At 46.0% G+C, this 26,721-nt stretch overlaps 2 protein-coding genes and 2 long non-coding RNA genes across 5 annotated transcripts in view; 3 read left to right on the top strand and 1 right to left on the bottom strand.

The window, feature by feature from the left end:
- The window catches only part of CCDC63 (coiled-coil domain containing 63), a 150,945-nt gene extending 126,734 nt beyond the window's left edge, over positions 1-24,211 (top strand). The window contains exons 11-12 of one of the 2 annotated variants that reach the window (XR_014068496.1): positions 15,476-15,581; positions 17,113-17,646. Coding sequence is in view for 1 of the 2 variants with exons in the window: in XM_081539935.1 (XP_081396061.1) it covers positions 23,930-24,081 (152 nt within the window). In the remaining variant the exon portion in view is untranslated. Of the gene's footprint in view, positions 1-15,475; positions 15,582-17,112; positions 17,647-23,929 lie in introns of those variants that run through there. The other variant, XM_081539935.1, reaches the window with a different exon arrangement.
- Positions 6,470-8,575, bottom strand: LOC145525905 (uncharacterized). Its single transcript, XR_014068497.1, has 2 exons — positions 8,258-8,575; positions 6,470-6,857 (listed from the first exon to the last, which is right to left on the bottom strand). It is a non-coding gene; the product is annotated as an uncharacterized LOC145525905 (long non-coding RNA).
- Positions 8,665-10,984, top strand: LOC145525906 (uncharacterized). The gene is made up of 2 exons (XR_014068498.1): positions 8,665-8,935; positions 9,477-10,984. It is a non-coding gene; the product is annotated as an uncharacterized LOC145525906 (long non-coding RNA).
- Positions 24,212-24,589: 378 nt separating the features above from the next.
- Positions 24,590-26,721, top strand: part of CUX2 (cut like homeobox 2) — a 284,617-nt gene continuing 282,485 nt past the window's right edge. Inside the window, exon 1 of the mRNA XM_081539932.1 lies at positions 24,590-24,891. Within this exon, the coding sequence (XP_081396058.1) occupies positions 24,829-24,891 (63 nt within the window). The 5' untranslated portion in view covers positions 24,590-24,828. The remainder of the gene's footprint in view (positions 24,892-26,721) is intronic.

Below are 26,721 nucleotides of genomic sequence, written 5' to 3'. Positions count from 1 at the left end.
AACTTTGTGGAGGAAGGGGACAGTTTCTGGAAAAGATCTTTCTCTTTAATTAAAGAATACAAGATTCTCTTTAGCATAATCATATCCCCTTCCTTACTGCTTGAGACTGTGACATGAGGACCTGATATCTGGAGCTGTGGCAGCTATCTTGTGACCATGAGAGGAGACATTACCTACACACTGAGTAGAGCAAGACAGAAAGAGCAGAGGGGTCTGAGTTCTTATTGATACCAAGTCCTTAAACCAAGTCCTCTAAGGCTTTGCAGGTGGCGCTAGTTGTAAAGAACCTGTCTGCCAATGAAGCAGACATGAGACATGGTTTCAATCGCTGAGTCAGGAATATCCCCTGGAGGAGGGCATGGTAACCCACTCCACTATTCTTGCCTGGAGAATCCCCATGGACAGAGGGCCCTGGCAGGCTACAGTCCATAGAGTCCCAAAGAGTCGGACATGACTGAACGACTGAGAACACGCAAACCAAGCCCAGAACCTCCTACCTTAGGCTTCCTGGTAATTAACAATAAATACTCATCTTTTAGGCTTCATATGTGGCTCAGTGAGAAAGAATCTGCCTGGCAGTACAGGAGATGCAGGAGACATAGGTTTGATCCCTGGATTAGGAAGATACCCTGGAGCAGGAAATGGCAACCCATTCCAATATTCTTGTCTGGAAAATTCCATGGACAGACGAACCTGGTGGGTTACAGTCCATAGGGTCACAAAGAGGCAGACACGACTGACCATGCTTGCATGTTTACTCATCTTTTAAACCATTGTTTTTTAAGTTTACTGTTACTTGTAGCTAGAAGCATTCTTTATATACCGTTACATGTACATTGCTTGAAGTTTTAACAATGAGCATTATCTTTCTGAAAAACACAAAATCAAATAATAAATAACCTTTTAACCACTCCCGTCATCCAACTCCACCAAACTGGTCATGGGATTTTCTTTTTTCCTTCAGGACAAGACCCAGATGCACATGATTTTTTAAGGCTGAATTCACAGACCTATTTTATTACATTTTTATATGTTTTTTTTCATTATGCACATTTAGGTGGCAGAACAGCTCAAGCGTATTCATACCCATATTCCCTGTTGCTGAGGATGCTGTTTGCAGCTCTCACGGGGCACAACACTGCTATTGTTGCATTTCCTGTGAGAGTCCCTTATAAGCCTGCTCTCTCCCCACTCCATCAGCTCTAAGTCTGTTCAAGGAGACTTTCAGAGTTCCCAGATCCAACCACAGAACCCCAGGGACCTGGGGGTGGGGGTGGGGGCGGGTCTCAAGGCATTTCCCTAGAACTTGCAGTTGACAACCAGCATCTTCCTTCTATGAGAGGAGAATTTTGTTCTAAATTTCCATCTTGCTCCTTTCTCTTTGAATATAGACTCAGGAGATTCTAGAACCTCAAGGGTTTGGGACATTTATTCCTCTTGCAAAGATTTACAGTGATGAGATGTCCTAATTTCACTCATTCACCCATTGCTTTGGCTCAACTGAGCCTCTACTTTCTCATCTTGAAAATGGGAATGATGCTAGGACTTACCTCAAAGGATTGTGAGGGGAAGAGTTAAAACATGTGGTCTGACTGGCACAGAGTAGAGACTATCTTATGAGTAACAAAAGTAACATGTTTTCTCTTTGAGAGTTGATAAAAGTTCTTAGTGCATTCATCCACATTACAGCCACCTTCCTTAGTGGTGGCCATCCTTATCATAGAGAAATCTAGGTCATTATAATGTCTCAACTTTGGATGAGTGTCTATTTTATGAATTCCTCCATAGCACTGATTAGCCAAGGAAGCTGATGGGAATTAAGACCTTAAGATCAGAAAGACCTGATTCAAAGGGTTCAAACCTCACCCTGACTTCACAGCTGTGTGATCTTGGGTAAGTCACTTTGCCTCTCTGGGCCTCTCAGCTTCCTCATTTGGATAATGAAACTAATAACGTCTGCCTTACAGACTGGTCTGAAGATTAAACGAGGTTAGACATGAAAAGCTCTGAACACAGGGCACTTAAGAGCATCTGCTGTATCTCTTTATAGCTGTCATTTTTGTTTTCTCTTGGCATGCATGGAAATAACTATGGAGAGATGGATGTAAAGCTCTGTGGTCTACGTGCTAGTCCGTTTCCAGAGACAGATGGATAGAGGAAGAAAGTGCAAAGAGGTTATTGATTGAGTTAGAATTCTCTTTTCTTAAATAAAAGTGATCTCAAATTTACAGAGAAGATAGAAGGGATTCATCATTAATATTTTAATACTATTTCTAGATTCCAAACTCCCTGTGGGCTGAGACCCAGCTAATGAACTTCAATATTCTGCACAGGGCCTGGCACTCAGCAGGTAACCAGTCAACAATGATTGCTCTAAATTCACTGCTGTATTAGTCAGTTCAGACTACCATAACAAAATACCATAACCTGGGGGGATTAAACAACTATTTTCTCATAGTTCTGGACACTGGAAGTCTCAGATCGGTGTGCTATCATGTTTAGGATCTGGTGAGGGCTCTCAACCCGGTTTACAGATGGTCATCTTTTTGCTGTGTCCTAGTATGGCAGAGAAAGCAATGGTACCCCACTCCAGTACTCTTGCCTGGAAAATCCCAATGAACGGAGGAGCCTGGTGGGCTGCAGTCCATGGGGACGCTAGGGGTCGGACACGACTGAGCGACTTTGCTTTCACTTTTCACTTTCATGCATTGGAGAAGGAAATGGCAACCCACTCCAGTGTTCTTGCCTGGAGAATCTCAGGGACGGCAGAGCCTGGTGGGCTGCCGTCTATGGGGACGCACAGAGTCGGACATGACTGAAGCGACTTAGCAGTAGCAGCAGTAGCAGTATGGCAGAGAGAGGGAAAGGAGAGAGAGAGAGAAGGAGGAGGGGCGTGTGCTCTGATGTCTCTTCTTATAAAGGTATCAATATTATCATGGAGGCCCTAGCCTCATCACCTAATCTAAACCTAGTTACCTCCCAAAGGTACCATTCCAAATACCCTCCCACTAGGATTGATGGCTCAAGGGTCCAGATCTGACCTGGAGAAAGGAGAGTTTTCCCCAGGATTTCTGATGGAACCTTTGGAAAGAGGCGCTCTCTTTTCCCTGGGGCTGTTACCCTGGTAGGACAGACACCTGGGTTGCCAGAAGCCATCTTAGCCACCTTGCAGAGAAGCCTGTCTGAGAACAAAGCCAACAGGGAAGGAGAGTGATAATGTCTAAAATTCAACCTCAGAGGCTCTTGATCCAGCTGTGCCCAAAGCTCATCATACCATTAAACTAATAAACCACGTTTGGCTTAAGCTAGTGTGAGGTATGTTTCTGTCTCTTGCAACCAGAAGCATGTGACTAATTCAAATGTGTTAGCTAGAACTTTTTCAGTATTTCCAATCTGTGCTGATGTCTTCTGATTCTCTTGGATTTGGGAAGATCTGCATCACACTCTCTTATAACATTGAAGAGAATTATGACTTGTCTCCATTGTCACAGAAGATTAACTAAGAACTGATACTTTTGGACCCTCACAACACCCTTGTGTGGTAGCCAAGCAGCTATTGTTATATTATGTAGTAGATACTGTCAACTGACGTTAGAACACCCTTTTCCATCTTTCTTCTCCCATTTTGTTCAATTCCTAGCTCCCTCCCCACCAAGCAGCTTCTCCAGGAAACATGGACCCACGCCCCGGGCAGGGTAATCCTTCCCTTTTCTTCTCTTACTCAGAATAAGTGTGTAACTCGATTCTTGACAGTGAGATCTAAGGGTAAGTTCGTGGGCAGAGATTCTGGAGGAAGTCTCCCGGGGCCTCTGAGAGAACTTCTGTGAGCTCTGTCATGTGGAGTCTCTGCTGCCATCTTGCTTTGCCCTGTGGGGAAAGTCCAGAGGACTGCAGAGTGGAGCCATGGAAACTGCCTGCCTCTGGACTTGAACTGCAAATTACAAGAATTACCTGTTTTGAGATCTTCTCCATTTCAGAACTCCCTGGTATGTGAGAAAATAATTGTCTCTTTCAAACAATTTTGAGTCAAGATTTCTGTAACCCTCAAAACCATTTGAATAATACACTCTGATTTTATAGATGAAAGAAAAAATTTCAGAGAGAGGAAGTCGCTTTCTCTGATATATTGTCAACATTATGGTCGTTGCAGGTGACTGAAATTTAACTGGAATAGCTTAAGAAAAGAAAGGGATTTATAGACTCAAGTAAATTCAGAGCACAGAAGTAGATAAATGTCCCTCAACTGGTGAATGGAGATAGACTGGTGAATGGATACATGCAATGTATTTATTCCTCAGCAATAGAAAGAAACAATTACTGATGTGCTAACAACATGGATGAACCTTAAATGCATTATGCTAAGCGAGAGAAACCAGACTAACCCTGGTGGGCTACAGTTTGTAAGGTTGCAAAGAATGGGACGTGACCGAAGTGACTTAGCACACACACACACACACACACACATAATTTAAAAAAGAAAGTGTTTGTTGCTCAGCCTTGTCCCATTGTTTGCAACCCCATGGACTATAGTCCCCTAGGTTCCTCTGTCCATGGAATTCTCCAGGCAAAAATACTGAAGTGCATAGCCACTCCTTTCTGCAGGGGATCTTCCTGACCCAGAGATTGAACCCAAGTCTCCTGCATTGCGGGCAGATTCTTTACGTTCTGAGCCACCAGGGAAGCCCATATTTTAAATTAGGAATCTTATTATGGGATGGGAAGTTACTGCATAATGGGTACAGAGTTTTTGTCTGTGGGCTGAAGATTTTGGAAAAAGATAGTGATGATGGTTGCACAGCATTGTGATTATAATTAATGTCACTGAATTGTATATTTAGAAATGGGTAAAATGACATTTTATGTTAAATATATATATTTTGTAATATTTATTTATTTTAGGCTGCTTTGGGTCTTCCTTGGGGCTTGAGGGCTCTTCCCTATAGTGTGTGAGTTTCTCAGCCATTGTAGGCTTAGTAGTCGTACCGCATGGGCGACTACTAGTTGTGGCACAGGCTTAGTTATTATGGTGCACAGCTTAGTTGCTCCATAGCATGTGGGATCTTAGTTCCCTGACTAGGGATCGAACCCACATCCCCTGCATTGGAAGGCAGGTTCTTAATCCCTGGACCACCAGGGAAGTCCCTTAAATAGAGTTTACCACAAATTTTTTTCTAAGTGCAACCAAAGAAGTCTGATCTTAGATTTCAGGCATGTCTGGGTCCAGGATTCTGTTCATCTCTCAGGCTCTTTGCCCCCATCTTGGCTTTATTTCCATCAGGCTTTCCCCAGGTGGTGACAAAAATGCCCTTAGGCAGTCCCAGGTATACCTCCTCTCAGCTCAGCAACAAGAGCAGGAGGGAAGTGATTCTTTCCCAGTAGTTCCTAAGAGTCTCACAGTTGAGTTTCACTGACTTGCCTTAGGACATGAGCTAAGGACATAACCAATCACTGGGGCAAAGATGTTGGAGTGATCTAATTGGCCAGTCTGGGTCACATGCCCATTCCCAGAGCTGGGGGAGTAGCCCCACCCAAACCCTTTGGAGGGAGAGTTGGAAGGGATGAAAAGAAGGAAAACCAAGGAGCTTTGCCAGCAGCCCCCACACCCAAGTTAAATGTTGAATGGCCCAGCCCCAATTCTCTGCCCGACATTTAGGCAGGCTGTGCCATTCTGTCCTTACTTCTCTCCAGCAAAGCCCACGTAGGTACAACATACACTCATCATTCCATCCCTGGGTTTGCATAAAAACCCACGTCCATGAAGTAGCAACTGCAATGTTTTTCAATCACACAGCAAAGATATTTAAAAATATCACCCATATGTGTTTTAAATACAGGCAAATAGCTGGCAAGGCAGCCGGCTTCACACCCGCGTGCCATTCTGAGTTATAATCTTCGCGCTTCCAACTCTCAAAATCACACGTTGAAGGCCAGACAAGCCCGGAACACTGCTGAGGCTTTTCATCTACCTAGAATCTTCCTGACTACTCAGCCTAGATTTCTTTCCTGGTAGAGGGAACATCTATGATCCTGGGAAGGAATTTAAGGGACTCTGGACTTGAGCTTAATTATTTGCCCTCCACTAAGAATACAAAAATGGAACCATGAAGTTTTTGGTGAAGTCTAGGAAGTTTCCCAAACTCTTTCATGAAACCATCCTCACAGTCCAGCCCATGCCAGCTCTCTCACTGGCCCCCTCCACCTTCCCATAGTGTCATCTATCTGATATTGAAACCATTGACCTCAGATTGGGACTTGAACCCATGTGCTGGGACTTGAATGCAGCCAAAACCCAGTTTTGGACTCAAACCCACGTGGCTGGGATTTGAACCCAGCCAAAACCCTGCTTAGAACTTGAACCCACATGGCTGGGACTCAAACCCAGCCAAAACCCATGGTACCTGGTTTCAGGACCTAATGAAGCTCGGGTTCTTGATGTCTCATCGCAGAAAGAAGTCAGTGAGAGACAAAGTGATAGGTAATAAGTGGATTTATTCAGATTTAGAGAGATGCATACTCTACAGAGTGTGGGTCATTGTAGAGGACAAGTACAGCCTTGAAATGTGGCCTGGTTAGTTTCTATAGGCTGGGTAATTTCATATGCTGATGAGTGGGAGGATTATTCCAACTATTTTTGAGAAGGGGTGGAGATTTCCAGGGTTTGGGCCACCGCCCACTCCGTGGTCTTTTAACAGTGCTTTGGAACTGTCATGGCACCTCTGGGTGTGTCATTTCACTTGCTGATTGAGGATCAAGGTCTAGTCTTGAGGCCATCTTGGTCCCATTTGATTCTAATCGGTTTATGTTGTGTCCTCGGGCTATGTCGTTCTTTCAAAAGTTGTGCCCTGCTCCTTTTCCTCCTGTTACAATATTAGCCTTTAAAATCCAACCTTGCTTATACATAGCCTTCTTATAACTTGCGACTCCCCACATTTTCTCACCTTCCAGATTTATACTTTCCTTTAATATCCAAATTAATGCCCTTCTGCAATACACATAATTCCAACTCAAAGTGGCTAAAATTATAATAGGTTTTCTTTATCTTTTACGGGAAGTGCAGAAGTAGGCAAGTCCAAGCTTGGTGTGATCAGTGGCTATGGGACATCAATTCTCTACCCTGGCCTTCTTTGTGTGGCTTGTACCTGCAGCCTGCCTCCCATTATGACCCTAAAATGGCTGCCCCTGCACCAGGTATCACAAATAGGTACAGAGACATCTACAGAAGCATTTCAGCAGATCTTCCCTCACATCTCATTGGCTATAACTTAGTCACATGTCCACTCCTAAGCTGATCACCAGCAAAGGCAATGGGAGGAAGAGGACCAAGAAGAATAGGAAGAGGGAGGAGGAAGAGGAAGAAGAGGAAGTAGAGGAGAAGGAGGAAGGGGAAGGACAGGTCACGGGAGGAGGAGATTTCTGAGAAATCTTGGGGAGCTTTTATAATCTCCTCTTTATAATTTCTCTTGGGATTGGTGCACATTTCACGCTTGTTCTCTCTAAACCCTCCCTCCCCTGCTCTGGTGGCTCCTTGCTTTGTCATAGCGCTGCATGGGCTTGACTAAGGTGCTTTTAGTCTCACTAGTCTTGTTCCAAACCTCTGGAATATGAAAGTTTTTATTTTCAAGTTTGTAGCAAACTCATTTGGCTGAAAAATCTGCCCAGGATTGGTGCAATGTGTAGACTTAAGACAACAAAAAAACAAAATTCAATGCTTGATGTGAATGGTCATCCATTTTCTGTAGAAATGTCAGTGTGCTGGGTCATGTGGTGCTGCCTAAGTTCTGCAGGTAATATAAGGTATGTGGTACTCTAAACATTTGAGAATTTCTGAATTCCTAAATACACCTGGCCCTAAGGGGGTTGGATAAAGTGAGTTATGAAGTTTGATGATTATTATTACCATCTCCATTTTATAGATAAGGAAAATGAAACTCAATTTTAGTGGCTTGCCCAGATTTACATAGTGAGTGTGACCTGGATTTAAATTCTGAATGTCTAATATCAAAGCCAAGGCCATCACCCAACATAACCTTTAAGTCTATCCCATCCTTAGACACAATTTTTCCTGTCTCCATGTACCATCTATTATTATTTACTTAATATTTTGCTCTAGCCTGGCTCACTTTTTACTTAAATGTTTTTGTAAAAGGAAACTTTCTATCACTACTCTAAGTGGGAAACTACCATCTCTTGCCATAAATAGAAAATAACTACATATAAGTAAATACATTTAGAGTAAAGTAATGAATTAAATTCTTGCCTGCCAGATGAACTGAGCCTGAGAGATTTTTTTTCAGGGACAGAAGCATTGTAGACATGATAACAACTAAGTGGAGCTTGTCCTTTGGAGCACTCAGAAAGACCGAAGGACATTTAAAAGAGGATGGGCTTCCTTCCCATGGAATTCGAAATTTGTAGAATGTTCCATGTATGCTCTAGAAACATCTGGAAGCTCACGTACCACACTTTGGAAGGTACAGAGCTGTGCATACCTGGGCAGCTGCCCAGCTTACAGCCTCCTGCTGGTGTCCCTGCATGTGCTATCTGCCTGCTCCCCATGGTTGACAGATCCCACCCTCTGTGACCTAGGCTTGGCCAGTCAGCCTTTTCCCTTGACCTCATAAAGATATGCTTCCAGAACTACTGGAGCCATGGTTTCAGACTTGTGAACAGAGTAAAAGGAGCAAAATCAAGCCAACATTCAGATAGAAGCAGATGGAAGGCCGCAAAAGAAAGTCTAGGCTGTGCTGAGGGCCTAGCCTGGGGTGTTTGCAACCAAACTCCTGCTCTTTTGGGATATGGGAGCCAACAAATCCATTCTTTTGATTAAGTTCATCCAATTGAAAAAGCCATGACTGGTTCACATTGACAGTATGGTCTGGTCAACAAGCACCCAACTTGTGGATGCCACAGGGATTTACCAAGGAGATATGTGATGGTTGGTTTGATGTGTCAAATTATTGACTAGATGATAGTGCCAATTATTCAGACATTAATCTGGGTGATGTGAAGACATTTTATAAATGTGATTGAAGTCTATAATTAATTGACCTTAAGTCATCTATATAATTTGAGTGGGCCTGATTCAGTCAGTTTTAAAGGTCTTAAGAGCAAAACTGAGACTTCCTCGAAGACATGGAAAAATAGAACTAGTTTTTGGTGGATCTGACCATTCCACTCCCTTGTGGAAGAAGATTGTAGAGGAGATCAAGGTGGGGATAACTGGGTGGAGGAAAAGACAATGTCTTGGATGAATGGGGAAAAGTGGGGTTCCTTCCTCTCCATTCTACCCCCCCTTGGAGAAGGAAGGCTGTCACATGGAGTTCTAGAAAGGGATCTCTTTAGGCAGGGCCACTCTTGGATATTTAAGTTTTTGTTTTTCAGAAACACCAACTTTCCAAACAGGTTGACATTCACGACTCTAACAGAGCCTGTGGCCCTGGAAATTCTTCCTTTTCCTGAACCTCCTTTCCTTGCAGGGCCACCATTAGGATCTGAGATCATAGCAAATGCCCCTGGTGGCGAGCGGGTACTCAAGGATTGTTGAAGATGACTACTGATCATTTGGATAAGCGCCAATCTCCATGTGTCATGTTTGGTTTTTTCTTTTTTTCTTGAAGGCAAATTTTATTTGGCAAGAGCATATATCAGTTTTCTTAAAGCAAGATGCCCCCTGCTGCTGCTAAGTCGCTTCAGTTGTGTCCGACTCTGTGCAACCCCATAGACGGCAGCCCAGCAGGCTCCCCCATCCCTGAGATTCTCCAGGCAAGAACACTGGAGTGGGTTGCCACTGAGGTCCCCTAAAATATGAGTGTTGAGGGCCAGGGAGAAGAAACTACTTTCCTAGGGACTGCTCATCTTTGCAGTCAATACACATGCATATGGAGGTACCTGTGGTGTTGCAGTCCCTGCCCACCATCACACCCTAGACACAGGCTCTGCCGATACAAGGAATGGGCTCTGAATGCAGAAGCCCTTGCCTGGGATCCCCATGGCTTAGACACACCATGAACTGCTTCACCTCTGAGGTCTAGCAGTGGTTTGAGGAAACAGGGTTCAGATCCACTCTGTCCTCAGTACCCACAGACCCTTCTTCCACCTTCTCCCCATTGCCCTAGAACATCTTTTCCTACTCCAAGGTCTGATTTCAGGGAGCTCACAGTCTTAGGTCCAGAAAGTCACAGCAGGCTGAGAGCACAAAGCCCCATGGTGTCCAGGTTGGGTGACTGTGGGGGAAAATCAAGGTTGGTAAAACAAAGAGCTGGCTCAGGAAGGGGTGCAGGGACTAGCCTACCGGTGAGATAGCATGGGATGCACTTGCTGCAGCAGCAAACAGACCCAGTGTGCAGTGGCTCAGCATGAGAGACGTGTTTCACAGCCATGGCATGATCCTTGGCAGGTGTTCCTAGATGGTGGATGCTGTCCTCCATGTGTGATCCAGGAAGCCAGGCTCCTTCCTACCCTTGAGTCTTGCATCCTCCTCTTAGGACCAGTTGGGGAGGCATGTTTCTTCCCTGGCAAAGGCAATAGTTCAAGGTACATGTCTTGAGAGGTGGGCTCAGAACTGGCATGCCAACACTTCCAGCTCATCCTGTTGGCCAAAGCAGGTCATGTGGTCAGACCCAAGCTCTAGCATGAGGGGCATATGCCCTGCCCACATTGAGGTAGACTCTGCTAAGTCACGTGGCAACTGTTCATGGATAGAGGGAAAGGTGAAGAGTTGGGATCAGTGACACCATCAGCCATCGGTAGATTATTATCCCTCCTGTTTTCAAGAGGAGGATGCTGATGTCCAGAGAGGTTAAGCACCTGAATTTAAGCCACACAGCCAGGCAGCCATGAATTCAGGGTTAAAACCCCATGGCTGTTAACCCCCTGAGTTCTGGCTGCCAACACCATGCCACATCAGAACTTAACTCCGCTACCAGTAGCATCATTGGGCAGCCATTTCCCAGTGACTGACTTTTAAATAAAATATGGAGTACACAATTTCCTGTGTCTAATCTGTCTTTTACATTCGTCTCTTGTCTGGGCCACCATCTGTCCCTCCACTCTGCGGTGACGCTTCAGCAGTGGGATGAGGCCTAGCCGGCCAGGTTCTCTCCACCTTCATGCCACTTAGCAACCCCAGCAGATGCAAGTTTTCTGATACAGGATCCCATGATTAGCGGATGCTCTTTAATTAGCTTTATTTCCAATGTGTTTATTGCCTCCCTGAGATTATCTTAATCCTATAGCCCTCCAGAATACATAGGATGCATATGTGGCCATTTGCCTCCCTGGTAATTGGGAGGAATGGGACTGTCAGTGACTCTCATAGGGGCGGACTTGGCCTCTAAAGCCAGACTTCTTCTTTTAGGGAAGTTTCCAGACTAAAGAGAGGCTAGAAGGTCAGAGCAGATAGGTCAGCTCAGTAGGAGTAGGGAGTGGAGAAATTCAGAGGACTCTGCCTGGAATTTTAATCAATTCTCTGGTTATTTAATCCTAGGCAAGTTACATCATCTCTGAGCCTCAGTGTCCTCATCTGTGATGTTGTTCATTGTTCAGTCGCTGTCATGTTCGACTCTTTGCAACCCCATGGACTGCAGCACTCCAGGCTTCCCTGTCCTTAATTATCTCCTGGAGTTTGCTCAAACTCATGTCCATTGAGTCAATGATGCCATCCAACCATCTCATCCTCTGTCGCACCCTTCTCCTCCTGACCTCAATCTTTCCCAGAATCAGGGTCATTTCTAATGAGTCAGTTCTTCACATCAGGTGGCCAAAATATTAGAGCTTCAGCTTCAGCACGAGTCCTTCCAATGAACATTCGGGGTTGATTTCCTTTAGGATTGACTGGTTTGATCTCTTTGCAGTCCATGGGGCTCAAGAGTCTTCTCCATCACCACAGCTTGAAAGCATCAATTCTTTGGTGCTCAGCCTTCTTTATGGTTCAACTGTCACATCCATATATGACTACTGGAAAAACCATAGCTTTGACTATATAGACCTTTGTTGGCAAAGTGATGTCTCTGCTTTTTAACACATTGTCTAGGTTTGTCATAGCTTTTCTTACAAAAAGCAAGTTCTTTTTAATCTCACGGCTGCAGTGTCCATTTGCAATGATTTTGGAGCCCAAGAAAATAAAGTCTGCCACTCTTTCCTTTCTTCCCACATCTATTTGCCATGAAGTGATGGGACCGGATGCCATGATCTTAGTTTTTTGAATGTTGAGTTTTAAGCAAGCTTTTTCACTCTCCTCTTTCACCTTTAGTTCAGTTCAGTTCAGTCGCTCAGTCATGTCCTACTCTTTGTGACCCCATGGACTGCAGTACACCAGGCCTCCCTGTCCATCACCAACTCCTGTAGTTTACGCAAACTCATGTCCATTGAGTTGGTGATGCCGTCCAACCATCTTATCCTCTGTCATTCCGTTCTCCACCTGCCTTCAATCTTTACCAGCATCAGGGTCTTTTCCAATGAGTCAGTTCTTTGCAGCAGGTGGCCAAAGTATTGGAGTTTCAGCTTCAATATCAGTCCTTCCAATGTATATTCAGGACTGATCTCCTTTAGGATGGACTGGTTGGATCTCCTTGCAGTCCAAGGGACTCTCAAGAGTCTTCTCCAACACCACAGTTCAAAAGCATCAATTCGTTGGCACTCAGTTTTCTTTATAGTCCAACTCTCACATCCATATATGACCACTGGAAAAACCATAGCCTTGACTAGACAGACCTTTGTTGGCAAAGTAACATCTCTGCTTTTTAATATGCCATCTAGGTTGATCATAACTTTTCTTCCAAGGAGTGTCTTTTAATTTCATGGCTGCAGTCATCATCTGCAGTGATTTTGGAGCCCCCCAAAATAAAGTCTCTCACTGTTACCATTGTTTCCCCATCTATTTGCCATGAAGTGATGGGACTGGATGCCGTGATCTTAGTTTTCTGAATGTTGAGCTTTAAGCCAACTTTTTCACTCTCCTCTTTCACTTTCATCAAGAGGCTCTTTAGTTCTTCTTCACTTTCTGCCATAAGGGTGGTATCATCTGCATATCTGAGGTTATTGATATTTCTCCCAGCAATCTTGATTCCAGCTTGTGTTTCTTCCAGCCCAGCGTTTCTCATGATGTACTCTGCATAGAAGTTAAATAAGCAGGGTGACAATGAACAGCCTTGACATACTCCTTTCCCGATTTGGAACCAGTCTGTTGTTCCATGTCCAGTTCTAACTGTTGCTTCTTGACCTGCATACAGGTTTCTCAAGAGGCAGGTCAGATGGTCTGGTATTCCCATCTCCTTCAGAATTTTCCACAGTTTGTTGTGATTCACACAGCCAGAGGCTTTGGCATAGTTAATAAGGCAGAAGTAGATGTTTTTTCTCAAACTCTCTTGCTTTTTTGATGATCCAACGGATGTTGGCAATTTGATCTTTGGTTCCTCTGCCTTTTCTAAATCCAGCTTGAACATCTGGAATTTCATGGTTCACGTACTGTTGAAGCCTGGCTTGGAGAATTTTGAGCATTACTTTACTAGCGTGTGAGATGAGTGCAATTGTGCGGTAGTTTGAGCGTTCTTTGGCATTGCCTTTCTTTGAGATTGGAATGAAAACTGACCTTTTCCAGTCTTGTGGCCACTGTTGAGTTTTCCAGATTTGCTGTCATATTGAGTGTAGCACTTTCACAGCATCATCTTTTAGGATTTGAAATAGCTCAACTGGAATTCCATCATCTCCTCTAGCTTTGTTGGTAATGATGCTTCCTAAGGCCCACTTGACTTCGCACTCCAGGATGTCTGGCTCTAGGTGAGTTATCACACCATCGTGATTATCTGGTCATGAAGATTTTTTTTGTATAGTTCTTCTGTGTGTTCTTGCCACCTCTTCTTAATATCTTCTGCTTCTGTTAGGTCTATACCATTTCAGTCCTTTCATCTTCGTCAGTCCTCATCTGTAAATGGAAATAAGAATAGTGCCTACTTCATGGAGTTGTTATGATGTTAAATGAGTTAATTCTTAGTCCTCAGAACAGTGCCTGGCACACAAGGATTAAGTTGTAATTAATTATAATTGTATAGCTATTATATTGGGCTTCTGAGGAACATCTGTTGCCCACCCCTCCAAGTATCACTTGTTTTTCCCAAACATAAACACTGATGATAGCAGTCTACATTTATGAAGTGCTTACTAATGACAGATGGTGCTAGTGGTAAAGAACCCACCTGTCAATGCAAGAGACATAAGAGATACGGGTTTGATCCCTGGGTCAGGAAAATCCCTTAAAGGAGGGCATGACAACCTACTCCAGTATTCTTGTCAGGGAAATCTCATGGACAGGAGCCTGGCAGACTACAGTCCAGATGGCAAAGAGTCTGACATGACTGAAGTGACTTAGCATAGCACACAGCATAATGACGCCAGGTTTGTTACATGCACTGTCTCATTTAATTCTCACTACAACACCAAAAGGTCCCCATTGTACAGATGGAGAAACTGATGTTCAGAGAGGTGAAGTGCCTTGCCCCACATCTAAAACGTGGCGGAGACAGTATTTGAATCAGAATTTGAACTGGAGTCCCTCTGACTCCTGCCCTGCTTCTTGTTGGGCCTAAACTGTACCTGTATTTGGTCTGAGAAAAATGGAGAGAATAACTGACTTTGCTTCCTCGATGTCATTGCTGCTTCCAGCCACTCTGCTGGGGCCTTTGCCCCACTTCGCAGTTGGTGAAGCAGGTTTGGGAGGTGGAAGTGACTTGCCCAAGGACACGTGTGTAAGAAGGGGACAGCCAGGAGTTGCTGCTCCATTTGAACTCATGTCTGACTTTAGACTCGATTTAGGTATCTGACCCTGAGATAGCAGTTGATTCTGTGTCCACAAGTAGCAGAGCAGTGATTCAGACCCATGCTGCTGGACCCAGTGCTCTTTCCTCTGCCTTTGGCCAAAGAAATTGCTGCCCAGAGAGAGAGGAGCAAAGAAGAGAGCTTTGAGGGGCAGGAGGTGTCCCCAAAGTCTAGCTTTGGGCTCACTCACTTATTGCTGGTCAGCTTGGGTGCTGCCCAGAGCGGTATTCTGGTCCCAGGGGCACTCAAGCTTGGAACTGGGGTTGGTGTATACACAAAGTGTCCACCAGGTGGGGCTTTAGCTAAAGGCCCTACTCCAGGAGGCCCCAGGAGAAACCTTGGTGCCCTACCCTGGGAAGTACGACTGGGCACACGTACCATATATCTGGACGGTACACTCATCCACGTGCACATGCAGGCTGTGCAAACCTGTGTGTGAGTATACAGGTGTGTCCCAGAGAATCTGTTTCTGGCTTGTGTGAATAGATGTGTGCATTGGCATGTAGATGTGTGTGTGTGCACACCTGTGTGCAAACAGTGTGAGTGCAGGTGTGTATACGCACCTTATGTACGTATGTGTGTGCATAAAAGGGTGTGGCACGTACAGTGGTAGGTTAGACCCTGGCCTGAGGTCCTCAGGATCATTGTAATGTCTCTTTCTCAGATTGGAGGCGGGGGCTGGAACAGATGACCTCTCAGGGTCCTTGATGCCTGGCACATTTGCCAAAGATCCTGATGGACACCAAGGATTTGCTGCAAGAAAGATCATGGTAGGAGGGCCAGATTTATTTCCTGGGTCAGGGAGTGTTTGAATCAGAGGAGCTTTGCTCCTCCCAGATGCTGAGTTCTTTAGTCCACAGAGGTTTCTGGGACTGGAGGGATGGGGACCCAACCTTCAAAAGAGAGCTTCTAGAACCTTCATTCTGGACTCTCAGAGCTCTGGACAGTGTGGGTGGAGACTGTGGGTACAAGGAGAGACTCTTGGATCCAACCCTGACTCAGCTCCTCACCAGCAGCAAAGTGAATTCAAAGCCCCTCAGAGGAATTAGAGGCAACTGAGAAAGGGAAGGGGTGGCATTCAGGGTTGAGAACCTAAGCCCCAGCATCAAACAGAACAGGATTTGACCCCCAGCTGTGTTGCTTGCAGGCTGGGTGACCTTGGGCAAGTCACTTGCCCTCTCTGAGCCCCCATCCCCTCAGCTATTAAAGGGAGGAAATGGCCACACTTACCTCCAAGTGCTGTTACGAGGAGGAAATTAGATAATGGGCAGAGTGAGCCTGGCTTGTGGAAAACAGGCCATAAACGGCAACATTATCATTATTTTTTCAATCCTATGGGGCCAAGTGGATAATTTTTTTGGTTCATGGGAGCCAAGAGCTAGGAAATCAGAAGTTCCAAGGAGGCCGAGGGAGTGGTATCTGAGGGACTGGCTGCCAAGGTGGCAAACACAGACCCTGTTGGTTCTGATTTGTCTGAATGGCATCTTCTAGAAGCACCTTCGTTCACTTCCCTCCTGCCCTGAACTTAAACAGCAGAAAAAACTAGAGCTAGGGTTAAGGCTTTTGCAGCAAAGCTACCAAAATGTACAGGTTTTCCCACCCAGCCTCCAAACCATGCTTAGCCATTTTCCTGTTGAGTGAAATTGGGTGAGCTATTTTGTCTCTTTGAGGCTCAGTTTGCTCATCTGTAAAATGGACGTAGACATGATAAAGTGTGAGATTTGCCTAGAATGTTGGTGAAGCCCCCAGTGCATAGTAGGCACCATTATGACAATGATGATGACAATGTGATGATTGGACAGGGTGAAAAAAAAAGTGTAAGCATTCACATCTCCCCATCTTACTAAAGGAGAAAAACAACTCTTTTGTCTTTTTGTTTGGCTATTGGATGGTATTTTGCTGATTAGATGAAATGTGAGAAACTCAGATTTGAAAAAGAGGGAGAAACTAGAGCAGGAGAAGGGATGGAAATGGAGGAAGAGAGAGAAAGAGCTGGGGAAGATAGGACCTGAGAGTGCGCAGTGAGTAAGAGAAGATGGATGAGCCATTTAAGATGAGAGAAATTAAAAATAGAAATTGGAGAAGTTGCTTTAATGAAGGGAATTTTGGGAAAGAAAGAAGCAAAAAGGATTTTAAGGATTTTAAAGATTTTAAAGGATTTTAAGGATTTCTTCATGCCCCACCCCTTAAGAAATCCTGCAGTAATAGTCTGTACTTTTCATTGAAGCTGTAAGGGTCCAGTTTGTGGAGTTTTATTTGGGTGGATGGATGGTGCTGGAGGCCTTTGTTTCTCTTTTCCAGGCACAGGGAAGATCCATGGCTGTCCTTGACAGTTCGTAGACCTGGAAGCCAACGGAGGAATCGGTGCCCTCATGGCATGAAGCCAAGTGGGGCCACTTGAGCTAGATATGTGGGATCTAGGAGAGATGGAGACCCAAATGGGTGCCTTCAATTCTGTGGTGGTTATCTCAGGTGACTTAGATCACGTCCACTTTGCACACCTTGCTGCTGAAATAGGGGTGCAGAATTAGAAGGCAGATTTCTGCCCTGGGGTCAGCTTCTCAGGGGCTTAGGGAAGTTGTGTACCTGAAGAAGAACCTGTGCCATTGGGGAGCAGAGGTCTCAAAACTCTAATTAGCTAAAGTTTCTAAGTCTCCTGGAAGCTGCCAGGTGCCAAGTGGTTTTTCATTCTGGGGATGAGAGTGTGCAGTCCTGGTTCTGGCCAGGACTAAAAGGTACCCTGGGTTATTACGTGACCAGAGTTATTGGGATGCTTAAAACAACAGCAACAACAACAAACAGACATAGCATAGTAAAGTCAGCTTAATAAGGATATAATTTTCAGTTCAGATGTTCAGTGCTTTTGGAAAAAAGGGATGGGTTGAGTTTCTTTAAATTCATAAAAGTACAGACCCCTCCACCTGAAGTTGATCTTTGCATGTAGTGTGAGGTAGGGATCTAATTCTATTTTTTCCCATCTGCATAGCCAGTTGGCCCAGCACCATATTGAAAATGAAGTCTGTCCTTTCCCTACTAGTTCATAATGCCAGTTTTGTCATCTGTTTTGTGAGTTCATTCTATATCGGTGTGAATCTGTGTCAAAACTTTTTAATTTTGTCACCTGAGTCTATTTGTCTGTCCTTCTGCTCTCTGTCTTTATTATAACAGCTTTATGATGTCTTAATACATGATAAGAAAAGTTCCCTCATCTTACTATTCTTCAAATTTACCCCAGCTATTCTTGGCTCTTGCATCTTCATAAGAATTTTAAGATGGGCTTGTCAAGTTCTATGAAAAACCTTACTGGAATTTTGATTTGAATGGTCTTAAATTTATGGATTAATTTGGAGAGAAATGACATCTTTACCATATTACATCTTCCAGCCCATGAACTTGGGCTGTCTTTCTATTTAATCAGATCTTCTTTCATAGATATCTCAAGTGAATGTGGTATTGTAGTATATGTATCAATCAGGGGCCCAGGAAAAAACAGACCCTCTCCACCCCAACTGAATTAAGATTCCTGATGAAAAAAATAATTTGTACTCATAAAGGAAATTATGGTGATGATAAATTATGAGACCTCTAAAACCATTTTTCAGAGCTAATGTCTGTTAAGCAACTGATATCTAATTTTTCTTTTTTCATCACATTTTAAGCAAATATTTGTTAATACTGTTGCATAATCTGCTTATGTTCACTTTACCATATATCCTAAACATCTCTTCATTCAACACATATACACACAACTCTTATCTTTCTGTCTCCCCTTTTTTTCTGTTTTATTTTTAAATTATTTTAGACTATTAATTAATTATTTATTTTTGGCTGTGCTAGCTCTTCGTTGCTACGCACAGGCTTTCTCTAGTTGCAGCAAGTGGGAGCTACTTTCTAGTTGTGGTGTGCCGGCTTCTCATTGCAGTGACTTCTCTTGTAGTTGAGCACGGGCTCTAGGGTGCGAGGGCTCAGTAGTTGTGGTGCCTGGACTTAATTGCCTTGCTGCATGTGGAAGCTTCCTGGACCAGGAATCAAATTTGTGTCCACTGCATTGGCAGGTAGATTTTTAGCCACTGGGCCTCCAGGGAAGTCCCCTCATCTTCCTTAATAATTGAATAATATTCTCTGGTAGATGTATTGGTCATTGTGTACGTGTGTGCTAAAAGTTGCTTCAGTCGTGTCCCACTCTTTGCAACCCTATGGACTGTAGCCCACAAGGCTCCTCTGTACATGGAATTTTACAGGCAAGAATACTGGGGTGGGTTGCCATTTCCTTCAGGGGATCTTCCAGTGATTTGATTTCTGATCTGGGGATCAAGCCAGTGTCTCCTGCATTGGCAGGTGGATTGATCAGGGTCCCATACCAAAAAAAAAAATCACCTGAAATTTTTCATTTACAGAGGTGTGTGCTAGGGAATGTTAAGGCACCTGGATGCTAGCAAGAGAGAGCCATTTATACCTCAGATCTGAAGAGATGTGAGGAGAGAGAAGTTACTGGGGCCCTGTGAGAGCAGGAGAGGGACAGCCTAACAGGGGCGGTGACTGTAGAAGGCCCCAGCCACTGCCAGGGTGAAACAGGGAGGGAGCCAGGGAGTAAATACCCTAGCCTTTCTCTGGGCCTTCTTTTCTCTTACCAGGGCCTCCCACTGTCCAAACCCAGCTAGAAGCCAGGGAGCAAGGGAGCCTGGGAGGTGTAGTCCATAGGGGTCAGATTCCTGGGACACTGGGCAGGGCAAGAGGAGAGTGAGTGAGGAAAGGGAACAAAAGGAGAATAATCAGCACAGCAAGAATGCACTGTATTTGTTTAGTCTCTAACATGTGAGGGGAATCAGGCCAAGGGAGCCTGTCCCTCTTGTGTTGTTCCTCTCCACTTTAATTGGTAATTGAGAGTTGACACATAGTTAAGGCTACAGCCCTTGTTTTCTGGGCATCTGCTTTTCCTCTCTGTAAGAGGCAGGGTGGGCACTGATGCAATGAGCCCCCAGGCTAATGTGAGTGAACTCCGGTATCAGTGCTGGTTCTGCCACCTTCACAACCACGTGACCATGAGCCAGCCACTGCCTCTCTCAGGGCCTCATTCTTCCCATCTGCAATATGGGAATGCAGATCTCTGTCTTGTTCATTGTGAGACCAGTAATAATGAAAGCTGCTAAATACAATATGTTTATGTAGTTTTACATAGACTAACTCATCTTTATCACTTTGTACGATTATTAGCACTATTGTACACATGAGGAAAACAAGGCACAGAGAGGTAAACTAACTGGCTTAAGGTCACAGAGCTTGTAAGTGGCCTGCTGGAATTCACATCTAGACAGTCTGGCTCCAGAGTCACTCTCCTAACCACAGTGTTATTTTAAATGATTTATTTATAAAGCGTGCAACAGCCTGTGCTGTGTGTGCTTAGTCACTCAATCGTGTCTGATTCTTTGCAACCCCGTGGACTGTAGCCTGTCAGGCTCCTCTGTCCATGGGGATTCTCTAGGCGAAAATACTGGAGTGGGTTGCCATGCCCTCCAGGGGATCTTTCCAACCCAAGTATTGAACCCAGGTCTCCCGCATTTCAGGCAGATTCTTTACCCTCTGAGCCACCAGGGAAGCCCAAGAATGCTGAAGTGGATAGCCTCTCCGTTCTCCAGGGGATCTTCCCACCCCAGGAATCGAACTGGGATCTCTTCTTTGTAGGCAGATTCTTTACTAGCTGGGCTACCATGGAAGTCCGTCCAACAGCCATTAGTAGGTGCTTAATAGTGGTGATGGTTGACAGCACTGTGTCAAGTGTTGTGTACCAAAGGGACTGCTGGCTTGGTTCTACAGCCAGTCACTTCAGCCTCTGGATCTGAGACCCAACCATGGGCCAGCCTCTAGGGACACACCCTTGCAGGTGTTGGCCGGACACTCCCATATCCCTTACTCCTCTCCCAGGCCTGTTGAAAACTTCCAGATGAATTTGGAGTCTCTACTTTAGTCTTTCTTCCTGCCTGACAACTGTGGTGGGCAACGTGGAGCTACTGAAGGACATTTTCTTTTGTTTCAGCTTTGATGCTGGGGATTTCGCATATCATTATGTTCGTGGCTAAGGACCTGCCATTATCTTCCCTGGGATTCTTGCACAGTTTATGAATTTCCTAAAGGATCTGGCTCTCTCTCTGCTTGTGCTTTCAGGATAGACTGCTCCAAGCCACCCTTTGCTTCTTCTGGGATGGGGAAAGGATGTCTTCTTTGCCATTGTAATACTCATCCTGATGTGTAGATCTTTGAGAATCAGGAATCAACCAGCAACCTGCTTAAGTTTTTGTATATCTGCGTATGTGTGTGTTTGTGGCAGGGAGAGTGTGCTAAGAACAGAAAAAAATAGCTTCTCACAAAAATATTTAATATTTTAGTACTTTAGTTCCCAAATCCAAGGCTGATTGTTTGCTGAAAAAGTCTGAGTTTGCTGGTCTTTCATTAAGGACCATCCATAATAATATCATTTCCTTGGCGAACTCCATTCAGGGGGTAAACACTTAACTGCTTAATTCATTATTGCTGAGCTTGAGACCGTAACAGATGCCTTTGGAACATAAGCCCCCACATCTAATAAGGCACAGGCTCACGATGCGCTTGGAATATGGTGGAAAGAGACGGCTGAAATTTATTTTGTGAATAAAGCAATAAGCCACTAAGCAAAGCTAATGTTTCAGCCCAGACAGAAAGACACGATCATTCAGTATTTATGTAGCAACACTTTCCTCAGTGGGACTGCAAGTTTCTACCATTAAAATTGTCGGAATTCTTCAGAGACCCACTGCATTAAGTCATTTAAAAATATCACAGACTTAAAACAATCTGAATTATTGGATTTTCTCGCTGCTCCTCGGTAAGCATGTTTGCTGTGGCAATTTCCTGCTCGGTCAAAGGTGCAGCCTACTGACGTCAGGAAAGTAGAAAAGTTCCATGCAGAATTTTTATTTGGAAGTCCAATAGTCCCTAACAATTGAGACAAAGTCAGACATAAATTTAATTTATTATTTTTTCTTTTAAGTTTGTCTTTTGACATAATTTCAGATTCCCAGAAAGGTTGCAAAGAAAGTGCCAAGAATTGCTGTGTACACTTCCTCTGGAGTCCTCAAATGTTAACATTTTGCGACATTTGCTATATCATTCTTTCTATACAGATAGATTTCGGTAAACAGATGCATATTGTTTTTGTCTGTACTGTTTGAGAGCTAGTTGCAGGCATGATGGCTTTCCCTTTACTCTTGAATACTTTAATATTCTCTCTGAAGGATATGTTGTTATATAGCCACAGTGCAATGATTAAAATCAGGAAATTAACATTTATACAATACTATTATTTAATCTGTTGATTTATTCTAACTTTGCTATTGGCTCCAGTTACTGCACTTTCTAGTATAAGAAAACCTCGGATCATATATTTTAATCGTTTGTCAAATCTTTTTTCCTTTCTTTAATCTAGAATAGTTCCCCAGTCCGTGTGTGTTTCATGTGACATTGACATTTTTAAAGGACTAGCTGTTTATTTTCTAGAATTACCCCTCCATTTGGGTTTATCTGATATTTCTTCACAATTAGATTCAGATTATGCACAAATACCACAGAAGTGGTGGTGTATCCTTCTCCGTACATCATATCAGGAGGTATAGGATGTCAGTTCCGTGACTGCAAAGTCAGATGTAAATTTACACTTGATCTTAGCCAAAAGGCCGAAAAGCGATCAGATGTAAATTTAAAATAATCTTTCATCAAAACCTTGATTTGTTAAAAATTGCTTTGAAAGATTTCACCCTCACTCCAGATTTTCTACTACAGGTCTTTAAAAAACAGACTCAAAGACAAGGAAGCTTCAAGCTTTACAGATGCTCAGGAGAAAATGTAGCCATTAAAAAAAATTGCCATGCGATAGTTATGAAATTTCCCTAAATTCATTTTGCAGAATGAGAGCTGTAATTTAAACGTGAAGTTATTGAGAGCTGAGATAAACCACACATCACGTGCAATTTAATCTGGCAAGGAAACAGGCCACTCGGAATTGCTAACTAGGCCTAATTCATTACATCTTGGTGAACGCTGTACTTCTGGTCTTATGAGTCTTTCAACTTGTGCATTAATATATTTACCCAGGCCTTATGGAAAATGTATGGGGATGGTAACAGAAATACTGTATCCTTGTTTAAATCACATTACATTTTTTAAATAGCTCAAGTGATTGCTTAGAAAGATCACATCTTCTTCTGAAGCATTTATGAAACAATTATTTACATTACATTAAAAACTTTAATTGCCTTGAAGCACGTGTTCCAAGACACAAATATTGGAAAATCATCAAAAATATCCATCACGATTCTTTCTTCTTTACAACTCTTCTAAACTTTATCTTTTTTATAACCCTCTGTATTGATCTATTGTCCCAGACCAAGAGTGATGTCAAAAGTCCAAGCTGGGTCATAAAAAGAGAATATAATTTCCATTTGCTGTCTATAAAAGCAAATCTTTTGCCCAGAGAAAAAGGGAGGGAATGTCTCCTTTTTGGGGGGGTGGGGGGTGGGGCAGAGGCTAGGGTAGGATTGGTAGGGGGACATGTCATAAAGGGTGACTGCTGGGTCAGGAGAAATGTTAGTTATGAAGGGGGTTGGGAGGTCTGAGTTCCTCCTGGGTGGTGGGTGTAGGACCTTGGGAGGAGACTGGGGACTTCTCCCTTGCAGAGGCAAGATGATGGAAAAAATGTAAAAGAAATCTAGCCACCCCTGCTGTCCAGCGTCTGAGAAATTGCAGAAGACCAGAGTTTCCCTCCAGCTGGGCTAAAGACTCTCTTCCAAAAGACAATCATAATAAAGGAGGCCCATACTGGGAAGGACCTGGGGTCCCCAGCTAGGCTAAGGACCCCGGAATAATGATTTTAACAGTGGCAGAGACGTCTGTAGCTGTTAATGATCCCCCCTCAACATATAACGATAAAAGCGAACCCACTGTGGGGGGAGAAACCGTTCCAGAGGTTTGCCTAAGAACCCTCTCCAGTAATGGGAACAGTAAAACGACCTCCCATTCTAAAGTTGTGAGGAGGCCATGTAACTGAATTAAAGGCCCCTGAAAATAGTAACAATAATCTCTATTGCAGAGGACCCCCGGAAAGAACCCTGTGCTATGGCCAAGACACCGCCTCCCAGTAATATAACTCTAATGGCGTGGACCCTGCGCACGGCAGTGGCGCCCCCGAGCGGCTGCCACCCGCCCAACTGGCCGGCTCCCAACAACCCGCCGGCAGGGTAGTCTACGCAGGTCTAGCTGGCGGCTGCTACCCTCGGATGCGAAGCTTAGCTGGCTGGCGAAGGAGCGGCGACAGCCCGAGGCACGTGTTGTGTGCTCCGATTGCAAAAGAAAAAAAAAATGCATTGCAAACTATTAACTTTTTTTTTTTTTAAGTATGCATTGCTGGGGATGGGGGATAGACAGGTGCGAGGCGAGGGTAGGCGCCCCACGCACCCTCCGCCTCCCGCCCCCGCAAACTTCCCTTTGCATTGATCAGCACGTTACGTCAGTATTGATAAGTTTGCAAAAAGCCAAAGTCAAGTGCAATCGCGCGGCACACCGACCCCGGACTTGGGGGGGGAGATGCAGCGAGCGCTCCGCGGGCCCGGGAGCCGGCTGCAGGCAGGGCAGCGGCGGCGCCAGCGCCTCTCGGAGACACTGCCTCCCCCCCACTCCTCTCCTCCCACCCCATCCCCGGCCGCCTCCCCCGGGCGGGCGCCGAGCTCCCCGCCCCGCGCCCTCCTCCCGCGCCCTCCGGGGGTCGGGGGGGGCGCACGGTTCCCGGGCCCGGCGGCGGCGGCGCGGCGGCGCCGAGGGGCAGCGGGTGGCAGGAGGCTGGGGGGCGCCCGAGGGGCCCCGGGCGGTGGCGCGCAGGGCCCGGACTGCCGGCGGCAGCCCCGGGGCTGGGGGGAGTCCAGCCCGGATATTGAGTGCAGCCATTGAGAAAAGCCAAACTCTTGTGTGTGTGCGTCTCGAATAGCCCCCAAGATGGCCGCCAATGTGGGATCGATGTTTCAATATTGGAAGCGATTTGATCTACGGCGACTCCAGGTTAGTGCGGGCAGCACCGGCCGCGCGGCCGTGGGGAGCCCTCGGGCGCGCCCTGGGCGCACTGGGGAGGTCCCCGGGAGGGCGGTCGGGCGCCCTGGGGAGGCGGGCGGCGGCTGCTGGGGCTCGCCGGGGCTCGACTGCCCGCTGCCTATCGATAGGTATTAGGAATTGATCTCGCCGCTGCTCTTTGTTCGGTTCAATCATCGATTAGCCGCTGCGACCGTGGAGAAGCGCTAGTGAGCCCGTGGCCCGGGGAGCGAGCCGGCGGGTGAGCGGCGGAGTGAGGCGCGAGGAAGGCAGGGTCTGCGGTCCCAGGCAGGGGGCTGCTGGCGGGACCCCGGGCAACCCCCCTTGCGCCGCACTTTGCGCGCCTCCCAACTTCGCGGCGCCCAGGGAGGCCGCGAAGCGCGCCGCGTGCCAGTCCGCGCCCGGCTGGGGCTCGGGCGAGGGAGGGAGGGAGCTGGCGGGCTGGGAGGAGGAGGAGGAGTGGGGGGGAGGCATCCGGGGTTGGCTAGGAGGCGGCTCCGCGCCCCGCAGCCCGCCAGCACCTCCGCCGCCGCCGCCCGCCTCGCTGCGCAGCCCGGACGCGCCGCCACCCGGGGGCCGCTGCTGCCGCCCCAGCTGCTGCAGCCACCGCCGCCGGACTGGCCGCCTGCACCAGCAGACCTCTCCTCGGGCCGGGTTCTCGGGGTTCGTCTTTGCCTCTTGCTTTATCCCCCTTGCCAACCTCTTTCCAAGTCTAGATGGGGACGGGAGGTGGAGATGGGCCCGGGGCGCGCGCAAGTTTGCGCTCCTGCCTCGGGGGCCTTTGAGAGTCGGGAGCTGCGCAGAGCAGGTGACTTCGGGCTCTCGGGCCCACTGGAACTTTTAAATGGGAGATTCCCTCGCTGTTTTCTGCCTCCTGCTTTTTCTCTCCGCCACTCCTCTCTTTTCTCCTCTCTCTAGTCTCTTCTTTATCTTTTCCCTCTCCCTCCCTGGGGCGACTCCCTTCCAAACTCCAGCACTTTATCCCCGTTCCACCTTTTTCTGGGAGTCTGTGTGTCTCCTCCAGATTTGGGGGTTATTCTTTGCTGACCCAGTAGGAGGCTGGGCCGCGGGGTGGAATCTCACAGAGAACTGCGCGCAGGAGGCACAACGCTAGCCTCTGTCTTTTCCCAGGTGCCCCAGGATGCTCCTGACAAGCCCCCAAACCCAGGAGTCTCACCGAGGTGCGGTGGGAACAAGGGGCGGGGAAGCGGTGCTGGTTACCGGGCGATGAAAGCATCCTGCCTTGGCCTTGACATTCTTGGAAGAAGGGAGAGCATCAGTCTGGAGATAAAAAGGGACCCGCTTTTTTTTTTTTTTTAATCCGCCTGCAAATCTCGTTAAGTTTCTTCTGATAAGTGGTTCCAGTGCCCCCTCCTCCTGGTGGCTTCCCAACCCCCCTCCTTTCTAACCCCTTACTCCCCGCAGGCCCCCTCCTTCAAAGCCAGTGAGCTGGAGAGAAAATCGGGGCACTCAGGCATGCAGTTAATAACTGCAAGTGCCTTGCAATTCCAGGTCCTCACTCGAGTTGGGGCTACAGTTTGGTGGCCATCTGAGGCGGGCAGGGCTGTGAGCTGTGGTTGCTGTTTTAAATGATGCTAAAGTGGCCTTTCTGGAAGAGTGGGGGATGGGGGAGGGAGCGAGAGAGAGAATGGGAGAGAGAGTTGGGCAGCCACATTGGGCTTGGCACGAAGGCCAATGGTAATCGTATTCCCTGCTAATGTTTGTAAATGAGACCCGGGCACGGCTGGGGGACAGCGTCTTTATTTATGATTGATGTTCTGTAACATAAGGAATGACAAGAAC

This window comes from Giraffa tippelskirchi, chromosome 11 (assembly GCF_054371585.1).
Source record: "Giraffa tippelskirchi isolate mGirTip1 chromosome 11, T2T-mGirTip1v1.2.pri, whole genome shotgun sequence".
NCBI lineage: Eukaryota > Metazoa > Chordata > Mammalia > Artiodactyla > Giraffidae > Giraffa > Giraffa tippelskirchi.
Note: the sequence above shows the minus strand (reverse complement) of the source record. Positions and strands in the feature narration are given on the sequence as shown.